This window comes from Rattus norvegicus, chromosome 13, assembly GCF_021556685.1.
Source record: "Rattus norvegicus strain SHRSP/BbbUtx chromosome 13, alternate assembly SHRSP_T2T, whole genome shotgun sequence".
Lineage (NCBI taxonomy): Eukaryota > Metazoa > Chordata > Mammalia > Rodentia > Muridae > Rattus > Rattus norvegicus.
The window spans coordinates 23,647,717-23,670,851 of NC_141546.1; the positions used below are offsets into that span (position 1 = coordinate 23,647,717).

Below are 23,135 nucleotides of genomic sequence, written 5' to 3' on the forward strand. Positions count from 1 at the left end.
GTGATATTTCTCTGTGTGCATGTGTAAGTATGTGTATATATGTTTGTGTAAATTTATTTCCGAGTGTGTATGTTTGCGTGTGTGTGTGTGTGTGTCTGTATCTGTAAATTTCTCTGTGTGTCTGTCTGTCTGTTTGTCTGTCTCTCTTTCTGTGTCTTTCACTCTCTGTATGTATGTGTGCAGATGGGTGTCTGTATCTGTGGGTTTTTCTGTATGTGTGTGAGCATTTCTTTGTGTCTCCTTACAGCTCTATTTCTGATACATGTTCCCCTCTTGACATTTCCTGAATATAACCATCTCTTCTTGAATCCGTTTTTTAGACCTAAAAGGGACAAGAGGCTCTGGTTTCCTTCTTAGCTTTCTTTTCTCATAGAGCTACCTTTAGGTGTCACATTCCACATTCCTGGAAGATGATGTTTCTTGTCCTAAAATATAGGCAGAAAAGTACTGAGATGTTGGAGAAAGCTTTCTATAATTCTCTCCCTCTTTTCAAACTCCGCCGCATCATCTCCCATGGAGCTCCTGTCTTTCCCTGTGCATACCAGTTTGGCTATGATGGGATCTACACATGCTTTTCAGGATTCACATGCTTTCAGACTTTTAGCCAGTGCATTCTTCCTCATGTAAAATGACCCGTCTAGAAGTGATAAAATATTCACTGCTATTTTCTCTAATGTTTTTTTCTTCATGTTCTGGGGAAAACATGATGAGTTCGTATATTTATTTTCTTTCCCTCAAGGAATGATAATTCTAGTGACAAAACCCAAAATATTCACTGGACCCAAATCTGTAATTCATCCACACATTATTTTGTTTATGCAAAGACAATCACCCAGATGTACAAAAATGTCAGTAAAGACTATAGCATAAGATTAATTGAATGAAAATTTAAAACCAGAGCTGTTGGGAATGATTTGTGCCATAGTGTTCTAGAGGATGAACTAAGATTATAGACATCATGAATGCTGCACTATAAACCTGTGGACAACAAAGCTCATGACACTCTTGCAATTATAAATTTCCAACATCTTTATATATGAACTCAGCATTTTCGTTCTTGCACTGTGAGCTCCAGATTCAGCCGTGAGGTCAGGCAAACTGTGCTGTTCATTTACTCTTCCCTGTTGAGGTTATCTGCCAGTGCCGTGACATTATTCAGTAGCACTTGGCAGTGAAGCTGGAGGACCAGGAGCGATGGGCCACAGTTCCAGTTGTACCGGTGTGCAACCTCAAGCTTCCACGGCGTCCTCTGCAGAACTGTAGAGGCATAGCTCATCCTTCAAGACTAAAGACTGAATCCTGCGCAAACAGGACTTGGTGTGGACATGGATCCTGTGATCTAAGCACTTATTTCTCAAAGGCAGTTTAGTGTAGGTGTGTAAACAGGGCATACGAAGATGTACTTCACAGCACTTCCTATGCTGCTGTGATGCAGGGCGCACTGAAGCATCAGTCCCTGGGGAGTAAATAGGCTAACATATGATGAAAAGACAAGAATTCACTAGCAGAATTGATCTACCCAATGGGATCAATTCTACCCGTGGATGCATCCTAAATATATACTAAATGAAGAATAAACCACTTACCCGAAGCTTATTTGTGAAAGCCAAAAAATATATAACATGACAAAATATTTTACAAGAACACATACAAATAAAGGATATTGTCTAAAGTGTGATCTGAGAGTGGGGTGAAAGAGAGTGAATTAGCTTACAGTGGTGAGTGACAAGGAGAGGGACATGTGCTGCCTCAGAGTCCTGGCTCCCAGGGTTAGGAGGCTGATGCTTTGAGTTTTTCTACTCACAATTATAAAGAAACAAACAGAATTTTAAAAAGTGCAGAACACAGGAAGTGACCCTATTGTGTATGTATTCTAAAGTCTTTTAAGAAGCCTTGGTAATTGCAGGGTACGGCGACTGCTTTATAATCAAAATGGCATAAATTGAAAAAATTACATTTACTTATAAATCTGAAATTACATCTTAGAACATGATTTCGCCCAGTAACTCCACCCAGTGCAGAGCAGAATACAGTATAGAGAGAAGCCAGCTTGGATGTACCTCAGTACCGGGTGGACTTTTATTATTAAGACTACTGAATGTTTTCCAAGGATAGCAATTATTATGGATATTATGGAGAGCTGTAGTAAGAGTAAGCTGATGGGGCAGCATCCTGCTTTGAAGACTCAGACTACAGGGAGACGCAAGGTCAGCAAAGCCCCCTGTGATAATTTTGTTTTAAAAAATCATAGGAAAGACTGTAGGTCAGGTGTGGTTCTAATGTGCTGTGCTGGGTGGTGTCAGAGCTAAAATGCACAGCATCTGGTGCGTAGAAATGGGTTTAGAGTGAGCATTGTTAATTGGAGGACTAGCCGATGCATGATTATCACCGGCACTGTGTAAATGCCATGGTTCATTGTTTTGAAAGTCCACAGGTGACACATTTCCTTTTGCTTCTCAGTTCCTGACAGCATGTGGTTGAGCCACGGGCACCCCTCCCTCTCTCAGTCCTGAGAACCATGTGCCCTCAGCTCCCAATGACAGTCACAACACAAAGCACTGAGCTTTAAAGGGGAGCATAGCAAACATTCCTAAATCAGTGACACACAAGGTCACACCCCCCACCTCCAGTGAGCTCAGGTCAAATGGGCATGGCTCAAAACACACATTGGTGACTACAATCAGTGGACAAAAGCAGGGAGGAATGCTGGTGGTGTACTATACTGTCCTAGGAAACATGTGCTTAGTCTAGGATTCTAAAATCACATGGAACTATATGTGAGAGATGAGAGGTTAAAGAATGAAGTATTTCTAGATCTGTGAAGGTTTAACTAAAAAGCACAGATACATTAGAAAACTGTGAGTTTTAGGAAGTGGGCCTGTCAGTCTTACAGGACAAGGAGGCATAAACGGATTTCCTAAAGTAAGCAGTGATGCTTTTAGCTGCAAGTAGTACCAGTAGACTCAGCTAAAACCTTTCTTTTATAAAGCAAGAAAAGCTGTCATAAGACATGACAAGAAATGACAAAGCAGGGTAGATCCAAGCCTGTTAATCCACCCACTCAATAGTGAGTCATTGAGGACTCAAATTTCCCCCATCTTTTTCCTCTGACATGTTGGGTTTTCTTTGACTGGTTATCTCATGGTCGTGCAAAGCTACTTTAACGGTTTAATGTTGACAGCACAGCTCTGAAAAAGGAGGTTCTCCTATAGGTCTCTTACTAACATTTTTTCAGAGAAAGGATTTCCTAAACAAGGATTCCAGAAGTTTCTGAGTCCTAAGCCACTCACTGGCAAAGAATGTAGAATTGTTTTAATTGGTTTAGGCAATTAAGACTTACCTCTTGGGACCTGGAAGCTTAAAGTCTTTTCTTAAGCACACAAGGAATCTGCATCACAGACAGCCCTCCTCTTGACTGCTGAGTAATTAACATTTAAGATTTAATTTAACATTTAAATGTTGTCCTGGAAAGCAGAGGAGGGGAGGCATAACAGTAAGCAAAGAATTAGAAGAAAATAAAAAAGGAGGGCAGATGGGAAGAAGGTCATGGAGATTGCTTTTCTTTTCTTTCTTTTTTTTTTTTTCCGGGGCTGGGGACCGAACCCAGGGCCTTGCGCTCGATAGGCAAGGGCTCTACCGCTGAGCTAAATCCCCAACCCCTTGCTTTTCTCACCAATGTTCTACCTACTTGCACATTCCTGGAAAACTCTCCTTCAGTAGAAGCAGGCTGTGCCTCTCAGAGTAGATCTGCTTCCCTCGTCTGTACTTCCACTGAAGTCTGTGCATTTCTGCATATTGCTGTACTTATGGTATTAAAACCTTCCTCTTCACATCTGTTTATGCTGGGCTTCTATATGTCCATTGATGGGAATAAAGGAGAATCCACGATCTGATGGAGCCAGGCGTCTAGGGAGTAGAGCAGATAAAATGGCATGTGTAGTGAGTCAGGTGATATGTTCTAGGAAGTAAAAGACTCTAAAGAGCTATGATGTAGATATATGGCTGAGTTTTCAAAGAGAATGGCCAAGGAAAGGCTTATTTCTCTGAATGAAGGGCCAGAGTGAGTCTTCTGAGAACTGGTGGGAAGAAGAGCTCAGAGGAAGGAGAAACAATGTAGAGATTGAGATGGACATGCTTGACATACTGGATCAAAGGAATAGCTTAAGCACTGAGAGTCAGTGGAGTGGGGCAGAGATGAGGCCTGAGACGGCCAGGGTCAGGTCAGAGAACCACCATGCTGGATATCGTAAGGCTTTGGCTTCTCTTTGAGAATGGCAGGGTACTGAAGATGCTGAGTACCGAGGAAGATGACATCTGACCTTTATGTAACATTACTCTTGCCTCTCAAGAAAACACAACAGGGGACATAAGAAAATGAAGAGGTAATAAGTGTGCAAAGAATTGCAATATTGTTATGAGGGAAGGGGGAAGCTTTGACTAAAGTGGTAAAATCAGAAAGGGTGACTGAGCATTTTTGAAAGTAGAGGAAAGAAGATATTTTCATAGACTGAAGGGGAATGAGAATGAGAAAGTATTAAAGGATAATCTCCAGGTCATTGGCCCAAAAATTGGAAAAGTACAGTCAGGAGTTCCACAAATGAGAAAAGCTGTGATGGAGGAGGCAAGGTAGAGGGGTGAGGAGCCAAGGGTTTGCTCTCCATCCTGTCAGATGTAAGTGTATCAGGCATCTGAGTGTAAATGTCAAGTGTGTGGTTGGATATATGGGTCTAGAATTGAGGAGCAGGTTAAATGTGCAACAAAGTCAGCATTGTTTTTGCTGTAACCAAATATCTGGAGAAACAAATATAAAAGTAAGAAAAGGTTCCAGTTAGCTTGTAGTTTCAGAAAGCTCAGTCTAATATAGTGAATGGATAATGGATTAGAACAAATTATAAAGGGAACAGAGAAGTGGGGAGAGGGACAGGGACTGGGAGAAGGAGAGGGTGAGGGAGAGAAAATGAATAGCTCCAAGTATATAAGCTTAGTGATTTAGTTCCTCCAGACAGGTTCTACCTAACATTCCTAGCACCTATCAAAATAGTTACACCAGTTTGAGAAGAGCTATTCAGTTCATGAGCCTATGGGGCACATTTTATATTCAAATTCTAACAACGACCTATCAGGGTGTTAGTAATAGTGAACCCGAGATGGTATGAGGCCACCTGGGGTGTGGGTGTAAGGCAGATAAGACTCGGGTGTGAAGTTTGATGAGTTCGGATGATCAGTTGCTAGCAATGGAGAAAGATCCTGAATGTGTGTAAGAGACTGACTACCAGGAAGACAAAGCAAAGAAATGTTTGTTGGCAACAAATCCTGTAGAGAAGGACTGCTCCTTGTTGCCAGGAACTCCTCTTGATGTTTGCTGTTTCTGTGGCTGGCTCTCCACTCTCCCTGGTGCTCCATCAGTGTCCGTAGGACTAAACTTTCTTTCCCAATATGCTCTTTCCCTAAAATAGCACACTCTGTAGCATCAACCTTTCTCTCAGGTTTTTTGTCTTCTGCTCCTCTCCTGATATGGCTCTGACGGGGTCACCTTCCTAGCTTTACTTCAGTTCTTGGAAGAGTACCAGGAAGGGGATAAAACTGTGTCAGGTGTCAGGTTGTTTGTGGGAAACTGAGTGGACTGCTGATACCCTCCTGTGAGGCTCTGAACAGGGGCAGACTGGTGGGAAAACAATTGTTTGTCTGAGTGTGTGAAGCCGAGGCACACAGTCCAGGAAAGGGAGTATTTTAAAGCATAGACAGTAAGCACACAAGGACTGAAGTCTTTCTGCTCTACTCATAGGCATTGTTTGGGAGAAGAATGGATTCCATCACCACAGCAAATACTGAATTTTGCCTTGATGTGTTCAAAGAGCTGAGCAGTAGCAACGTGGGAGAAAACATCTTCTTTTCTCCGCTCACTACGTTTTATGCTCTAAGCATGCTTCTCCTGGGTGCCAGGGGAAAGAGTGCTGAGCAAATGGAAAAGGTAATCTGAAGGAGAACACCCTCAGGAAACAGACATTTTTCATGTACTCCCTCTTGTCTCACAAACCAGTCATTTTCATTTAAAACTATATTGTGCAATGAAAAAGCATACTTGGGTAAGTCATATGTGTTAGAAAGGCCAATGTTTTAAAGAATAGAGTTTAATGCAAATCAGTGCCCTGCATAGCTGCTTTTATATCAAGTTCATTTCTTCAGTAACTTTTCACTTTTTCCATGACTCATCTTTTACTCACATTGGATCCCAATAGCAGCCCCATCCACCTCTCCTCCCAGTGCCACCCTTGCAAATCTCTTCCTCCCCCAACCCCCGTTACCCTTCCCCCTCTCCTCAGAGAAGGGGATGCCCCCTTGGATATCACCTCACCCTGGGACATCTAGTCCCAGCAAGACTAAGAACCTCCTCTCCCACTGCGGCCCAACTAAGCAGTCCAGGTACGGGAAGGTGATCCAATGGTAGGCAAGAGAGTCAGAGACAGCCCCCACTCCAGTCGCTAGGGAACCTGTATGAAGACCAAGCTGGATGTCTGCTGCAAGCATGTAGGGGACCTAGATTCAGCCCCTCCATGATCACTTCTATTTTGACAATTTGAACATAATAGAGCACACATTTGACACTATTTTTTTTTTTTGGCTATAAAATTTTAAACCAAAAACCTTTGTAAAATTTAAAATACATTTAAAAAAAGAATTTGTCATTAAATTTCTTCATGCCGACCCTGTTCAAAGGCAGAGATTATTAGTCCCATTTTACATCCAGGAAAACAGAGGAATGGTGACATGTCACGTGACCCTTGCTGCAAGACCTTTCCAATCTATGGGTTTTTATCATTATGAATGCCTAGAAAATATCTCCTGATAACTCTTAGTATAGCTGCTTGTCTTGTTGCTACTTACTGGGAAACTCATGTTTCCAGGGCTCCCTGTGAGCCATGCTCTGGTTAAAGACCTGAAGAGTAGGAAGAAGGCAGAGTGGCTTGCCATGACAGAATTCTGCTCCTAGAACCTGCAAAACTTGTGGACTGGGGCAAGGGTGCTTGTCATTTCTGATCTCAGTTTTGCTAACATCAAATGAAGGTGATAATTTATCTGTCCAGTTGTTGGGAGGGTTAAATAAAATACCCGGAGACTAAACTCAGGACCTAGAACATAATATTATTAGACGTTATCTATTGATATTGGTCTTGATCTGAAATGGAAGCATACTACAGTTCTCAGATTTGATAGATCATACATTACTTTTGTGGCTGGTTGACCTCTTTTCTTTTCTCAGGTGCTCCACTATGACAACTTTTCAGGATTCTTAAAAGCGAAGATAAAAAATTCTTCTGAGGTATGCTTCTATCAGGGCCTCCATCCACATTGAGTACTCTCAGCAGTATACACCAGGAGGTCATCCATCAGTCTGGATGAGTGGAGTCCTCTCTTGGGACCAGAAGGAAGTCAGCTCTGTCTTCGAGTCCTTTGTTAACATTCCCCATAGTTACAGCAATGTTGAACTTAGCCCATGTAAAGTGATAGGAACAAGGATAAAGCCTCTCCATCCCATCTTTTAATCCAATCGCTGTCCTTCAGACATTTTGTTCTGTGCCTTTGTCTGCTGTTGATATGGCCAGATTCATCCAGGCACCATTGTTTTATTATTCTATTGAGAATCACTGAGAAATGATCGGCTTTTAATTACTGTGTGATGCAGCCCCAATCCCTAATGCTCTGGGACAATGGTACTTAGTTATTCTCAAAGGGGTATTCACTCATTTGCATAGAATTCTCTCAAGATTGTATTTTTAGCAGTTCATGTGTATAGGGATAAAGGTATAAACACAGATACAGATATAGACACAGGCACACACACATACACAGATGCATAAACAGACATAACTGAAACCTTCTCAGAGACCCTACTTATTAAGACCCATTTCATTCAGGAAATGTAGGTATTGCCTTTTTGGCATCTGTGAATTCTTAATCCCCAGTCATATGTATTAGAGTTGCAAACTTATCAGAACTGCTATTGCACAGAACAAGTGGATGTATTAAATCTTGTTAGTGAAGGTTAAAGTATTGGTGTAAGTAGCCATTCAGAAATCTCAGACATTGCTTGGGTATGTTGATTTACGCCTATTATCTTAGCACTTAGAGGTGGAGTCAGGAGGATGGTTGCCAAGTTCAGTGCTAGACTGGTATACATAATGAGTTTGAGCCAAGCCTACCCAGCAACACCATGTCCTGGTTGGGAAGAAAGGATCAACAAGAATCTAAGACAGAAGAGATGGTAATGAAGGAGTAAATATGGCCACAATGCATAGAATACAAAAAGAATACAAAGAACAAACCATCAAAAATATAAAAGACTGAGTGTGGAAAATAGAAATATAAACACACTGCCAACCACAGAAGAACTTGCATTAGAATCTCTTTTTTCATGAAAATTTAAGCTTTTGGGTTAAACTATTAGGATCATCAAGTAAGTACATGAGTCAGCATGGTCGGATGAGAACTTTTTTCTAAGGGAAATCAAGTTCATCTCATTGTGTTCACTGCTGTCTATTGGAAGGCAAACATCTTGCTCTGCAGATATTGCTTTTCATTATTTCTAACTCTTCAGTGGCCAGAAAGCACTCACATGTCTTCTCTGTTCACCACTCCCAGTGCAGCCAAGGTGGAAGGATGCATCCTGAGTTCAGAGCCTTGGTATCCCACATTAATCAACAGAATTCCCTCAGCATTGCTAACAGAATTTATGGGACAAAGGCAATAGAATTCCACAAGGTGAGTACACATGGCAACCTCTGAACTTTATATAGAAGATCAAGGGAGAGTGAGCAGAGCTCATGGTATTCTTACAATGATGAATTCGGGCTTAGAGTTTCCAAGCCATGGCATTATCAAAACTCTCACTTAGAGTTGTTCAATAGCACATGAAACTTTCTTTCGCAGCCAAATCCCTAAAGCTGTGGTTAAGAACTAAGGTCAGAGATAAGCACAACAGGAAGGCATTTGTAAGAGTTGCCCTTTGAGGATAAGGAGAAAAGTGAACTACATTTCTGATATTTAGCAAAGGTCCTTGATGTTGACCATTAAGAGGTAGTTGAAAGCACATTCAACTGTGAGCCAAGAGAGGAGAGGTTTCCTTCTACTTACACATATGACTTTGGGTAAGTTACTTCTCTCTTTAAAATGAGAGGATTAGATATTTTTCTAGCTCCAAGATTAGAGAGGGGTTTCAGCTCTTACCCACCAACACTGAAGTGTGGAGTTTCATTGAATATTTACTTAATCTCCAGTGACAGTCACTTCTGAGTTCATCACAGGCATTATTACCTCATACAATCATTTCATTGTGCTATGTCAGAGACACAAAATTTCCATGAGTTCTGAAGGCTATAAAACAGATTTTGAAAATTCCACTTGATAAAGGTCACAGCCATAATCATTAAGGTTGAGATTTGATTCTTAACTAAACTCCAGTCTCCTTCCTGTAATGGCTGACATGATGCTGTTGTTGTCCTTGGACCATCTCTGTTTGACCGGGGATTACTGAAGTGTCAAGAAGAAGCCTCAAATTCCTGTTTTCTTTCCACGTTTGCCACTTAAGCTATCTCGGACATCATACATCTCTGATAAAATTTTTGCATCTGAGGTGGGTGGACCACCTTGGTACTGCAGACATTCTAAGAGTCTTCCTTCTACTCTGACAGAAGCTCATGAAAATGTTTTCTGTTGAGTGGCTGTGGTGATGGAAATCATGGACTATTTCCTTTGAGCTGCTTTAATTTCTTTCCTCTTCCTCTCCCAAACATTGGCCCAGACCCGAGTAGATAAATGTTGATTTATAGTAGTGATTTTGAATTTGTTTCTGAGGTAAGAAGAAAGCCATTAGCTGTTATACTTAACAATTTTTCTTGCAAACGCTCTTGCTCTTTACGTTGAAGGAGAAAACATAGGGTCAGGGAAAAAAGTGCCCATTGTATGAAAATCACCATTTTTATTTGAATGTACTGCTGTAAGAAAGCCTGTGAGATATAATGGGAAGACAGCTAAACATTTCTGGATTGTTTTTATTTCTTTTTAAATCCTTGGATTTAAAGACAAGTATTCACAGATATTCCTCCAGTCTAACTTCTGATAGCAGCAGATATTTGTCTCTGTGTTAGGACTTTAGAACTTTCTAAGCTGTAAGGGTAGTGTGTGTGTGTGTGTGTGTGTGTGTGTGTGTGTGTGTGTGTGTGTGTTTCATTTGTATGCATGTGTATATGTGTGTTTGTGTGCATGTGTATGTTGCCGCATAAGTGAGCACCTGTGGCATAGGTGTATATGGGAGTTAGAGGACAGCTTTGTGTGTCAGTTTTGAAGTAACAAGGTCTTTTCCTTGTTACTTACCACTGCTTACAGCAAGCTATCATGCTTCCGGGATTTCTGTCTCTGCTTTCCCATCTCCTAATAGGAGAACTGAGGTTACACGTGCATGCCACCACATCTGACTTTTACATGGGTCTGGCAATGTGAGTTCAGCTCCTCACATTTGCATAGGAAGTAATTTACTCACTGGGCGGTCTACCCAGACCCTTCCTTGCACTGTTTGTTGATGCCTCTCAATTGTCCTTTCTTTTACAGCAATACATAAGATGTTGTGAGAAACTTTACCAAGCCAAGCTACAAACTGTTGATTTTGAACTATCCGCAGAAGAGACAAGGAAGAGTATTAATGCTTGGGTTGAAAATAAAACTCATGGTAAGGATGATTGTGTGTGTGTGTGTGTGTGTGTGTGTGTGTGTGTGTGTGTGTGTGTATCAGTATTGGTATGTGTACAAACTTTATGCTTCATTGGGAAAAGACTTGTCTTACTATGCTAACAAGGAACCAGAACTTAACTTAAGTATAAAAGGCGAAGTTAATTAGTTGTCTTAGGTTTTACTGCTCTGAGCAGACACCATGACCAAGGCAACTATTCAGCTGGGGCTGGCTTACAGGTTCAGAGGTTCAGTCCATCATCTTCAAGGTAGAAACATGGCAGCATCTAGGCAAGCATGGTGCAAGTGAAGGCTGCCAGCAGAGTACTTGCTTCCAAGTGTCTAGGGTGAGACTATTAAACCCACACCCATAGTGACACACCTACTCCAACAAGGGCATGCTTCCTAACAGTGCCACTCCCTGGGCCAAGTGGATACAAGTCATCACGCTAGTATAAAGTCTAAATGCAATGAAAGGTTTGGAACATGCTTAGGCGTATATCCTACAATCATTTGTCCTATGCCAAGAGACTCTGGGAAAAGAGATGAACACCCTTTCTATTATAAAGAAATTGTATAAATTTAGCAATTTTATTAAAATTAATTATCTCCATTCGAAACATATTTTAAGCATCTTTGCATTTTATTATTATAACATTATAGCTATGGTATAGTCTCAAGACTGTAATGAAAATTAAACTCTTCATTAGGACTAGAGATGGATGCCATCAGTCTTCTTGTGCTTCATGTTCAGTGAGTGACAGGTTACATTCCAAATTTGTAGGTTGCACTGCATTGAAAGGCACCAAGGCATCTGGATGTTTAACTTTGGTCAGAATATTTACAAAGCAGACAACTTCTAGTATCTTCTAAACACATTTCTGATTTCAATGCCTTTACTTTAGATGGTCTTTGTATTTGTAATACGCTAGTTCTCCTTCACTTTGAGGGTAAGTGATCCAGAATGGGGTGCATTCCTGAACTTCTGCATCTGGATGAAGAGGGAGGGTGACTACCAGTGGAATTCTAAACAACCTTGTGTGCAAAGGAAAATTCAGGACAGCCTCATCTACACAACAGCCTCTAGGTCAGCCTGGCCTACACATGACAGCTTGTTCTACACACTGAGTTCCAGGACAGCCTGGTTTAAACAGTGAGTTCCAGAACAGCCTGGTCTACACAGTGAGCTTCAGGACAGCCTGGATTACAAAGACCATTATGTAGATAACCCATTTTAAGTTCAGTGAGCCACATCCACAAAGCCAGGAAATTAGAAAGAAGACTGATTCAATATAAGAGTAATTTCAGTGAGAATGAAAGACAAGTTGAAGGGGATTAGCAGGGTGAGAAAGTAAAAAACTTATTGTGTGTGTGTGTGTGTGTGTGTGTGTGTGTGTTTGTGTGTGTGTGTATGAAGCTGTCAAATAATAAAAAATTAAAAACCATTACTATAAACACAACAATACAAGCAAAACAATTAACTAAGCAGAGCTGGGAGATAACCTGTCAAGACCGAGCTTGCCGCTTGAGCATGAGGGTCTGTAGAAAAGCTATGTGTGGCAATGATTTCTGTAATCTTTCTGTTGGGAAATTGAGAGGAAAAGTTCTGGGGCTGGCTGGTTATTCATCCAGTGTAACAGGGAGCTCCAGGTCATCTCGAAGAAGAAGGCAGAAAGCAACTGAGGAGGGAATATTCACATTTTTTCTCTGTTTTCTACATGTCTACATACACAGGTATACTAATACATGTCACACATATTACTAATTTAATTAAAAAGTCCCCCCCCTGTGTGTGTGTGTGTGTGTGTGTGTGTGTGTGTGTGTGTGTGTGTGTATGTGCTACAATGCTCTTGTGGCAAGCAGAGAACAATCGGAAATTTTCCATTTCTATCTCAGGTTCCCTGATGGAACAGAAAGCTTGTGTAGCAAGTCTTTTACCAGCTAAGCCCAGTGGTTCTTAATCTTTCTAAAGCCATGACCCTTTAATACAGTTCCTCAGGTTGTGTGGCCTGCACTCTTCTGGGGACCATAAAATTAATTTGTTGCTACTTCATAACTGTAACTTTCCTATTATAACAAATAATATGTGGGATATCTGATATGCAACTCTCAAAGGGGTCGTGACCCACAAGTTGAAAACCACTGTACTAAGCCATTTTGTTCTTTAGGTAGGGAGGGGGTTCTTTTAAAAGTAAGTATGAAGGTTATACATAGGTATAGGATAAACTGAGTCACCCCTTAAGGCATTGCTTCCTAGATCAGAATTTCCTGTGACAAGGAAGGATCTATAGTGAGGAATGGGAATTATTCTGGCACCTCAAATTTAAAATTAGTGAAAAAATTATGTAAACATCTATTATCAACAAGTTAATTCAAATAAAATATCTGCTCTTTTGTTTGTTTTACTCAAGGAAAAATCACAAACTTATTTGATAAGGGTACAATTGACCCATCTTCAGTCATGGTCCTAGTGAGTGCCATATATTTCAAGGGACAATGGCAAAATAAATTCCAGAAGACAGAGACAGTAAAAGCCCCCTTTCACATAAGTGTGGTAAGTATTTTCATTTCCAGACATTTGACAATGTTTTGGAGAATGCAATATTAATTTAAGGACCATTCAGATAGATTTCACAAAAACATTGCTGTAGGTTGCTGATGGCTTTTCTTTTTCAAAATGACAGTAACTTTCTCACTGGACATGAGACTAGACAGAGACTCTATAAAGGCGTGGAAATCCCTTCTTTTCCTAGTGTTTAGTCCCTGATGTCTTCATATATGCACTGTGACAGCTCATAATGCTAGGCTTTTGTCCTAGAGAGTACACACATGGCTTAGGAGAGATAATGAGTGAGCCTGTCACTTGACTTCCCACATGAATTGTTTTAGCTCGAGACTAGCGTTATGAGTGAGAGCCTTGAATCTTCTCTGTACTATTGTTCTACAGTCTCTAACTTTGACTTATTTTAGGATTACAAAATTGATAACCTGAGCAAAGGAAAGTAATAGGATGTATAATTAATATTTTATATTATTAATATTATATTTTACAGTGATAATCCAAATACTCATGTTAGAAAAATAAAGTATACCTCGTTCACTCACATACTACTGTACAATTTAATTATAATCTTTCAAAAAATAGGGTAAAAGTGCAGTTGTGGACATGATGTATCAGACTGGAACATTTAAGCTGGCCTTCATAAAGGAGCCACAGATGCAAGTCCTTGAGCTTCCCTATGCCAACAACAAACTAAGAATGATCATCCTGCTACCTGTAGGCACAGCCAGTGTAAACCAGGTAAAAGGCCGACAATGTCAGCTTGCAGCTAACATGTGTGCATGGTGTGTGCATGTCTGCATATGTACAAACACATGTGTATGCATAAGTATGAGTGCATGTGTGTGTGTGTTTTCACTCTTTGTGGCCTGTGTTGTCTGTTGAGCCAACTACTGACTTATGATGAATCTTAGTGGTCTTTCCCAGGAGCTGCATACTAAGCATGATCCCTGCCCTTTAGTACTCAGGAAAGCCAAGCTCTTCATTCATTGAACAGGTCATGTAGGTTCACCATGTAATACAATATAAATGCCCACACATATTGCTCATGAGACAATTTGTGGCCATCATTCTATGGTAATGAAATGTACTGCTGATTGGATTCCTGGGTCCTAGAGCACTAATGAATCCTTGTTATTGTAAGGTCAGTTTTCTGCTCTAACCAGAGGATATACTTACTGGTGAACTGTTTTTAACATCCTGAATTTGTAAGGAAATAGCACCACAACCAGGAAGGAAAGGAACTAGACACTGGTCATGAATCAGTGTTAGCAGGAATTTGGGGTTCAGTCTCTTCTTCCTGGTTGTAGCTGAAGGTTCTTAGCTTCAGGAGACCTTGAAGGAAAGGTAGGCAGCATCTAACCCCAGCCTCACCTTCACCTAGCCAGCACCTCAAGACACCCCATAAAATGAAGTTTCTTAGGTAAACAACTGTGCCTCTGGGAATCTGCAGAGGCTGGTTCACACTGTAGGATGGCCACAGTCAGGGTTACCAAGACACCCAGTTTCTAGGTCAGGGCTTGCTAGCTTTAGTCATAGATAATTGGCACTGGTGTCTGGGGAAGGAAGAGAGGGGTAAAAGAGCTGGGTTGGGTTGTATGCATTTGGATCAGGGAGTGAGGTGGATACTAGTTCAGAGGGAGCTCCAGTAAGAGGAGACTAGCTGTCACTGTGGGAATAGTATGCTTACAGTGTGGTCAGTTCAGAGGGGTTAAGGCCTTTTGGGCTTGTGGTCAGCTGGGATAGGAGATGTTAAAGTCATTTAGCAATTGGGAAACAGCTTAGTATTCACACAAAACCGTTTGCAAAATAAAACAATGTGTGAATTACAGTGAAGAGGCTGGGGTGGTGTTCTTAGAAAATTATCTCTATGTGAGCTTCACCAGTGAAACAGAAGAGAGACAGGTGATGTGAGGAGACCCTCCAGATCTGGGGAGAGTGGGGGGCACATGTAGGTGTGTGCTAAGTGTGTTTCAGCTGAGATATGCTTGGTTTTACATGGAGGAAGCTTGGAGTAGAACTAGTGAAACATGATAAAAGGGTTCATTGGCAGAAGTCTATCTTTATCTTGTTATTTTGTACTTTGAGAGTGGAAAAGTAATGAAATGTTTTAGATGTTGGGACAGGACAATGAAAGGGACACAGTATGCAGTTTGGAGCTATAGAGGGTTGGCTACAGAGTACCAGACACCCAAGGGTAATATTTCAACAACAGACAAAAATGTTGAGGCTTGATTTTATGGTGAGAAGTCAGTTTCTAGGACCATTTGAGAAACCTAAGTACATATGCAGGAGTTGGAATGCCAGACAGAAACACTGCAGTAGACAAGCACACCATGTTCAGCTTCAGAAATAACCAAGAGTAAAGGACATCAGGGAGATTGAAGCCATCAAGACTGGGACAATGGGACATGGAATCTTAGAAGTCAAATGAGAACCAAGTTCATAAAGATGTGCCTCAAAGTTTCAGATTGTTGAATTGACACAGGAAGCAGGTTTAAAATAATGTCAGGGGAAATAAGCAGAGAAGATTAGGAAAAGACTAAATGATGGGGGAATTCCTGACTATACACTGAGAAAGTCGGTGAAGGAATATAGAGGGGAAGTGGGCAACAGATAAAGAACTTATGCATACATAGGTAACACATGAGCATTAAAGGTTGAAAGCCAGCAACGAGGCTGAGCTATTCACAACGGGAATTAGACAAACATCTGTTCTACACAGAGGAGACGTGTTTGGCTCACATGTGGTCATCTGTGTTTTGACTCTTAGATAGAAAAGCACCTGAATGCGAAGATGCTTCGAGAGTGGACCAGCCCTTCTAACATGGTGGAAAGAGTGGTGGATGTTCACATCCCTAAATTCAGTCTTTCAGTAAAATATGACTTGAACACCCTATTGAAATCCTTAGGCATGAATGACATCTTCAACGTGGCCAAAGCTGATCTTTCTGGAATGTCACCAGACAAGGGCCTATATTTATCCAAGGTCGTTCACAAGTCATATGTGGATGTCAATGAAGAAGGAACAGAGGCCGCTGCAGCCACTGGGGAGACTATTTCTGTGAAGCGACTCCCTGTCACAGTTCAGTTCACAGCCAATTGTCCTTTCCTGTTCTTTATCTGGGATGAGTTTTACAATATTTTATTTGCTGGAAAGTTTGCTTCTCCATAGACAGAGGGCAGTGTGGAGACCTCAGAGATAGTGAAGACATACAGGGAGGAAAGGGTTGAGCATTTGTGTCTCAGCCTTTATTCATCTGCAAAGCAGGTCTACCATCACCTCAGACTGATCCTGTGAGCTAGTGAGTCTAAGATTATAGAAGCCATGTAAAAAGATCCATTTATACCAGTGCTTTTCTGGATTTCATATCTTTGAGACCTCATCTGAGGACAGTGACATGATTGAGTTAGCAGAGAAGTTTATAAAGGGCTAGATGTATTTGGTTTTTCTATGAGTGAGATTGTGAACAAGTAATTATTACAAATCAGATCAAGGTTTTCTACTTTAGCTTGCCTTTTAAATATAAATTTCCTACATGCCTATGGATTTCAGCTCAAAATTCTACATGGATAATAATAAATGAACACGATGCTTTGAACTTTTTGAAGATAAGAATAAACTCTATCAGTTAATTAACTGAAGGGAGGAGATTGCTTATTCAGGAAGCATTCCCCTCGTGCTTTCTTTCTATTTCTAAAAACTTCTTTGATAATTTACATGTTCATAATGGATTTTGGCCACTTTTCTTCCCCTGTCACTACACTTTCTCATTCCCCTCTTCCATGGAAACCCTTCTTCTTCCCCATAATTCCTCTTCTTTTTTTTCTGTTTATATACATTTATTTATTTGCTGCTTTGTCCTTCTGGGGACAAAGTACAGGAAGATGCACTGTGTAACCTTGCACCACTGTTTGACACCTTGTTCAACAGGTCCTACTTTCTTTCCCATCAAAGGCTTCTGGGCCTGAGAACTTAGCACTTGGAGATAGGAGAGAGATCATGATCACTCAAGTCAGGATTTCTTTTTTTTTTTTATCTTTTTAAATTATTTATTTAGTTCCTTATTTTCTTTTTTCTCCATCTTTATTAAATCTGGATTTCTTATTTACATTTCGATTGTTATTCCCTTTCCTGGTTTCTGGGTCAACACCCCATTAAACCCTCCCCTCCCCTTCTCTATGGGTGTTCCCTCCCCATCCTCCCCCCAACTACCACCCTTCCCCTAAACAATCACGTTCACTGGGGGTTCAGTCTTGGCAGGACCAAGGGCTTCCCCTTCCCCTAGTAAGAACTGGTGTTTTGGGTAGTGACTTAGCCCCTGGAAGCTCTGGTTGGTTGGCATTGTTCATATGGGGCTTCAAGCCCCTTCAAGCTCTCTCAGGCCTTTCTAAGATCCCTTCAATGGGGATCCTGTTTCCAGTTCAGAGGTTAAATGATGGCATTCACCTATGTATTTGCTGTATTCTGGCTGTGTCTCTCGGGAGAGATTTACATCCAGTTCCTGTCGGCCTGCACTTCTTTGCTTCATTCATCTTATCTAGTTTGGTGGCTGTATATGTATGGGCCACATGTGGGGCAGGCTCTGAATGGGTGTTCCTTCTGCCTCTGTTCTAAACTTTGCCTCCCTATTCCCTGCCAAGGGTATTCTTGTTCCCCTTTTAAAGAAGGAGTGAAGCATTCGCATTTTGGTCATCCTTCTTGAGTTTCATGTGTTCTGTGCATCTAGGGTAATTCGAGCATTTGGGCTAATATCCACTTATCAATGAGTGCATACCATGTGTGTTTTTCTGTGATTGGGTTACCTCACTCAGGATGATATTTTCCAGTTCCATCCATTTGCCTATGAATTTCATAAAGTCATTGTTTTTGATAGCTAAGTAATATTCCATTGTGTAGATGTACCACATTTTCTGCATCCATTCCTCTGTTGAAGGACATCTGGGTTTTTTCCAGCTTCTGGCTATTATAAATAAGGCTTCTGTGAACATAGTGGAGTATGTGTCTTTGTTATATGTTGGGGCATCTTTTGGGTATATGCCCAAAAGAGGTATAGCTGGGTCCTCAGGTAGTTCAACGTCCAATTTTCTGAGGAACCTCCAGACTGATTTCCAGAATGGTTGTATCAGTTTGCAATCCCACGAACAATGGAGGAATGTCCCTCTTTCTCCACATCCTCGCCAGCATTTGGTGTCACCTGAGTTTTTGATCTTAGCCAATCTCACTGGTGTGAGGTGAAATCTCAGGTTTGTTTTGATTTTTATTTCCCTTATGATTAAAGATGTTGAACATTTCTTTAGGTGTTTCTCAGCCATTTGGCATTCCTCAGCTGTGAATTTTTGTTTAGCTCTGAACCCCATTTTTTAATAGGGTTATTTGTCTCCCTGCAGTCTAACTTCTTGAGTTCTTTGTATATTTTGGATATAAGCCCTCTATCTCTTGTAGGATTGGTAAAGATCTTTCCCAATCTGTTGGTTGCCGTTTTGTCCTAACAACAGTGTCCTATGCCTTACAGAAGCTTTGCAGTTTTATGAGATCCCATTTGTCGATTCTTGATCTTAGAGCATAAGCCATTGGTGTGTTGTTCAGGAAATTTTCTCCAGTGCCCATGTGTTCGAGATTCTTCCCCACTTTTTCTTGTATTAGTTCATAATTCCTTTTCCGACATTGATTCTAGTTAGTGACCTACCAAGTGAGGTTCACTGGCATGAGTAACTATGGATGAGAGATTGTTTACCGAAGCATAGGTAACTAATTAGAGGCTACCCTACTGAAGAAAATGGCACCCATTTTATTATTCGTTCTTCCTCAGGAAGGGTATCTTTTGAACCCCTTCTCTATTTGTGATGAAATATTGATGAGCCTAAATTTGGACTTATCTTGGGCAAGTAACCACAGCTCCAGGAACCCTCTGAGTACAATGAGCATGCAACGTCCAGCAGACACATTTCATAGTGCTCTTCCTCAGGCTCTGACTCTCACCTTCTTTCCTCTGCAGTGTTTCCTGATCTTTGAGAGGGTATGATGCAGATGTCCTGTTTGGGGCTGAGCCCTCACAGCCACTTAGTCTCACTCACTATTGCAATTTTCTGGCCAAATCATTTATTCGTCAAAGTAAAAATTACATTCCTTCCTTCTTCAAAAATCAGCAATTCAGTGAATATAATTCACTGAAAAGATAGGTATAATTCAGAAAAAGATAGGTATCATTTTGATCTTTCTACTTTGAAAGAGCCTCTACATATTTCACTAAAGATAACACAGAGCTTCTATGAAGACGCTCCTACTTTCACCCACCCACTCCCACCTCAATGCCCTGGCATTCCCCTACACTGGGGAAACAAGCCTTCACAGGACCAAAGGCTTCTCCTCTTATTGATACCAGACAATGCCATCCTTTGCTACATATGCAACTGGAGCCATGGATCCATCCATGTATACTCTTTGGTTGGTGGTTTAGTTCCTGGCACCTCTGGGGGGGATTGGTTGGTTGATATTATTGTTCTTTTTATGGGATTGCAAATCACTTCATCTCCTTCAGTCATTTCTCTAACTCCTCCATTGGGGTCCCTATACTCAGCCTAATGGTTAGCTACAAGCATCATCATCTATATCACTAAGGATGTGGCAGAGCCTCTCAGGAGACATCGGTATCAGGCACCTGTCAGGAAGCACTTTTTGGCATCAGCAATAGTGACTGGATTTGGTGGTTGCATATGAGATGGATCTTCAGGTGGGGCAGTCTCTAGATGGCCTATCCTTTAGTCCCTGCTCCATTCTTTGTCTCTGTATTTTCTCCCATGAGTATTTTGCTCCCCCTTCTAAGAAGGACTGAAGCATCCATATTTTGGTCTTCCTTCTTGAGCCTCATATGGTCTGTGAATTGTTTCTTGGGTATTCTGAGTTTGGGGGTTAATATCTATGTATAAGTGAGTGCATACCATTTGTGTTATTTTGTAACTGGGTTACCTCACTTATTTTCCAGTCCATCCATTTTCCTAAGCATTTCATGAAGCAATTGTTTTTAATAGTTGAGTAGTACTCCATTGTATAAATGTATCACATTTTCTGTATCCATTCCTCTGTTGAAGGACATCTGGGTTCTTTCCAGCTTCTGGCTATTATAAATAAGGCTGCCGTGAACATAGTGGAGCATGGGTCCTTATCATATGTTGGAGCATCTTTGGGTATATGTGCAGGAATGATATAGGAGTGATATAGGAAGTACTATGTCCAATTTTCTGAAGAACAGTCCGATTGATTTCCAGAGTGGTTGTACCAGCTTGAAATCCCACCAACAATGGAGGAGTGTTCCTCTTTCTCTGCATTCTCACCTGTATCTGCTGTCACCTGAGTTTTTAACCTTAGCCATTCTGACTGGTGTGAGGTGGAATCGCAGGGTTGTTTTGATTTGCATCTCCCTAATAACTAAGGATGTTGAACATTTCTTTAGGTGCTTCTCTGACATTCGCTATTTTTCTGTTGAGTTGTTTAGCAAAAGTGTTTTTGTAGCTTGACTACCCAATACTTTCTATGAGGCCACATTTACACTGATAGAATTCTCCACTAAAAACATATGGTCTTGGGGAGTTTTTGGTTGGGAGACGTTTAATGACTGCTTATAATGCCTTAGGTTTTACAGGTCTGTTTAGATAGTTTATCTGATCCTGATTTAACTTTGGTACCTGGTATCTGTTTAAAAAAATCATCCATTTCATCTAGACTTTCCAGTTTTGTTGAGTATAAAATTTTGTGGTAGGATCTGATAATTTTTTGAATTTCTTCAGTTTCTGTTGTTATGTCTCCAGTTTCATTTCTGAATTTGTTAATTTGGATACTGTCTCTGTGTCCTGTGGTTAGCCTGGCTAAGGGTTTATTTATCTTGTTTATTTTCTTGAAGAACCAGTTCCTCGTTTTGCTGATTCTTTTTATAGTTTTCCTTGATTCTACTTGGTTGATTTCAGCCCTGAGTTTAATTATTTCCTCCCGTCTATTCCTCTTGGGTGTATTTACTTCCTTTTGTTCTAGAGTCTTCAGATATGCTGGTAAGCTGCTAGTGTATGCTTTCTCCAATTTCTTTATGGAAGCTCTCACAGCTATGAGTTCCTCTTAGCACTCCTCTGCTTTCATTGTTTCCCGTAAGTTTTGGTATGTTGTGCCTTCATGTTCATTAAAATCTAAAATGTCTTTAATTTCTTTTTTTTTTAATTCTTCCTTGACTAAGTTATCATCAAGTAGGTAGTTTCCTTGTGTATATGAGCTTTCTGTTGTTTTTGTTGCTGTTGAAGACCAGCCTTAGTCCCTGGTGATCTGATAGAATGCATGGGATTATTTCAATCTTCTTGTATTGGTTGAGGCTTGTTTTGTGTCCAACTATAGTATCAATTTTGAAGAAGGTATCATGAGGTGCTGAGAAGAAGGTATATTTTTTTGTTTTACAGTGAAATGTTCTGTAGATATCTATTAATCCATTTGTTCATAACTTCTGTTAGTTTCACTGTGTCTCTGTTTAGTTTCCATTTCCATGATCTGTCCACTGGTGAGAGTGGGGTGTGGAAATCTCCCTCTATTATTATGTGAGGTTCAATGTGTGCTTTGAACTTCAGTAATATTTCTTTCACAAATGTGGTTACCCTTGATTTGGGGCATAGATATTCAGAACTGAGAGTTCCTATTGGTGGATTTTTCCTAAGATGTGTATGTAGTGTCCTCCTCCATCTTTCTTGATAACTTTTGCTTGAAAGCCTGTTTTATTGGATACTAGAATTGCTAGTCTAGCTTGTTTTTTTGGGCTATTTGCTGGGAAAAAATTTCCAGCCTTTTACTTTGAGGTAGTGTCCATCTTTGTTACTGAGGTGTGTTTTCTGTATGCAGCAAAATGGTGGTCCTTTTTACATATCCAGTCTGTCAATCTATGTCTTTTTATTGGGGAATTGAGTCCACTGACGTTGACAGATATTAAGGACCAATGATTGTTACTTCCTGTTATTTTGTTGTTAGAGGTAGAATTATTCTTGAGTGGTTTTCTTCTATTGAGTTTGTTCTGAGATTGCTTTCTTGCTTTAGTTGGGGGAGGTGGTATAGTTTCCCTCTTTGTGTTGGAGTTTTCCTTCTATTATCCTATGCAGTGCTTTATAGGTGGAAAGATATTGTTTAAATTTGGTTTTGTCAAGGAATATCATGTTTTCTCCCTCTATGGTAATCAAGAGTTTTGTGGGGTATAGTAGCCTGGGCTAGCAAATTTGTTCTCTTAAGGCCTGTATGACATCTGCCAAAAATCTTCTGGCTTTTTGAGTCTCTGTTGAAAAATCTAGTGTGATTCTGATGGGTCTCCTTCTATAAGTTACTTGACATTTTTCCATTACTTCTCTCAATAAGCTTTCTTTGTTCTGTGCACTTGGTGTTTTAATTACTATGCAAAGAGAAGAGTTTCTTCTCTGGTTCTATTTGTTTTGTGTTATGTAGAGTTCTTTTATTTTTATGGGCATCTTTTACTTTTTTTAGTTGGATATTTTCTCTATTTACATTACACATGTTATCCCCTTTACTAGTTTTTCCCTCTGGAAATCCCCTATCCCATACCCCCTCCCTTTGCTTCTATGAGGGTTCTCCTCCACTGATCCACTCCAGCCTCCCTGACCTGGCATTCCCCTCTACTGGGGCATCAAGCCTTCACAGGACCAAGGGCCTCCCCTCCCCTTTACGCTTGAAAAGGCCATCCTCTTTTACATATGCAGCTGGAGTCATGGGTCCATCCATGTGTACTCTTTGGTTGGTGGTGTAGTCCCTGGGAGCTCTGGGAGGTCTCTTTTGTTGATATTGTTGTTCTTCCTTAGGGGTTGCAAATCCCTT

General features: G+C 40.7%; 1 protein-coding gene and 1 long non-coding RNA gene across 13 annotated transcripts in view; one reads left to right on the forward strand and one right to left on the reverse strand.

Moving 5' to 3' along the window:
* The window catches only part of Serpinb11 (serpin family B member 11), a 40,009-nt gene extending 23,063 nt beyond the window's left edge, over positions 1–16,946 (forward strand). For 4 of the 6 annotated variants that reach the window (XM_087580553.1, XM_087580552.1, NM_001443611.1 and 1 more), the window contains 7 exon segments: positions 5,786–5,971; positions 7,262–7,321; positions 8,641–8,760; positions 10,606–10,723; positions 13,134–13,276; positions 13,868–14,023; positions 16,056–16,927. In XM_087580553.1, the coding sequence (XP_087436679.1) occupies positions 5,786–5,971; positions 7,262–7,321; positions 8,641–8,760; positions 10,606–10,723; positions 13,134–13,276; positions 13,868–14,023; positions 16,056–16,457 (1,185 nt within the window). In that variant the 3' untranslated portion in view covers positions 16,458–16,927. 6 annotated transcript variants of the gene reach the window in all.
* On the reverse strand, positions 1,012–9,306 carry LOC102553197 (uncharacterized). 7 transcript variants are annotated; one of them, XR_015635453.1, is made up of 4 exons: positions 9,230–9,306; positions 3,689–3,906; positions 3,341–3,464; positions 1,012–1,299 (listed from the first exon to the last, which is right to left on the reverse strand). It is a non-coding gene; the product is annotated as an uncharacterized LOC102553197 (long non-coding RNA). The 7 variants fall into 7 exon arrangements; XR_015635456.1 differs by having other exon boundaries at positions 1,012–1,456; positions 9,226–9,306; XR_015635452.1 differs by having other exon boundaries at positions 9,226–9,292.
* Positions 16,947–23,135: the final 6,189 nt, after the last annotated feature.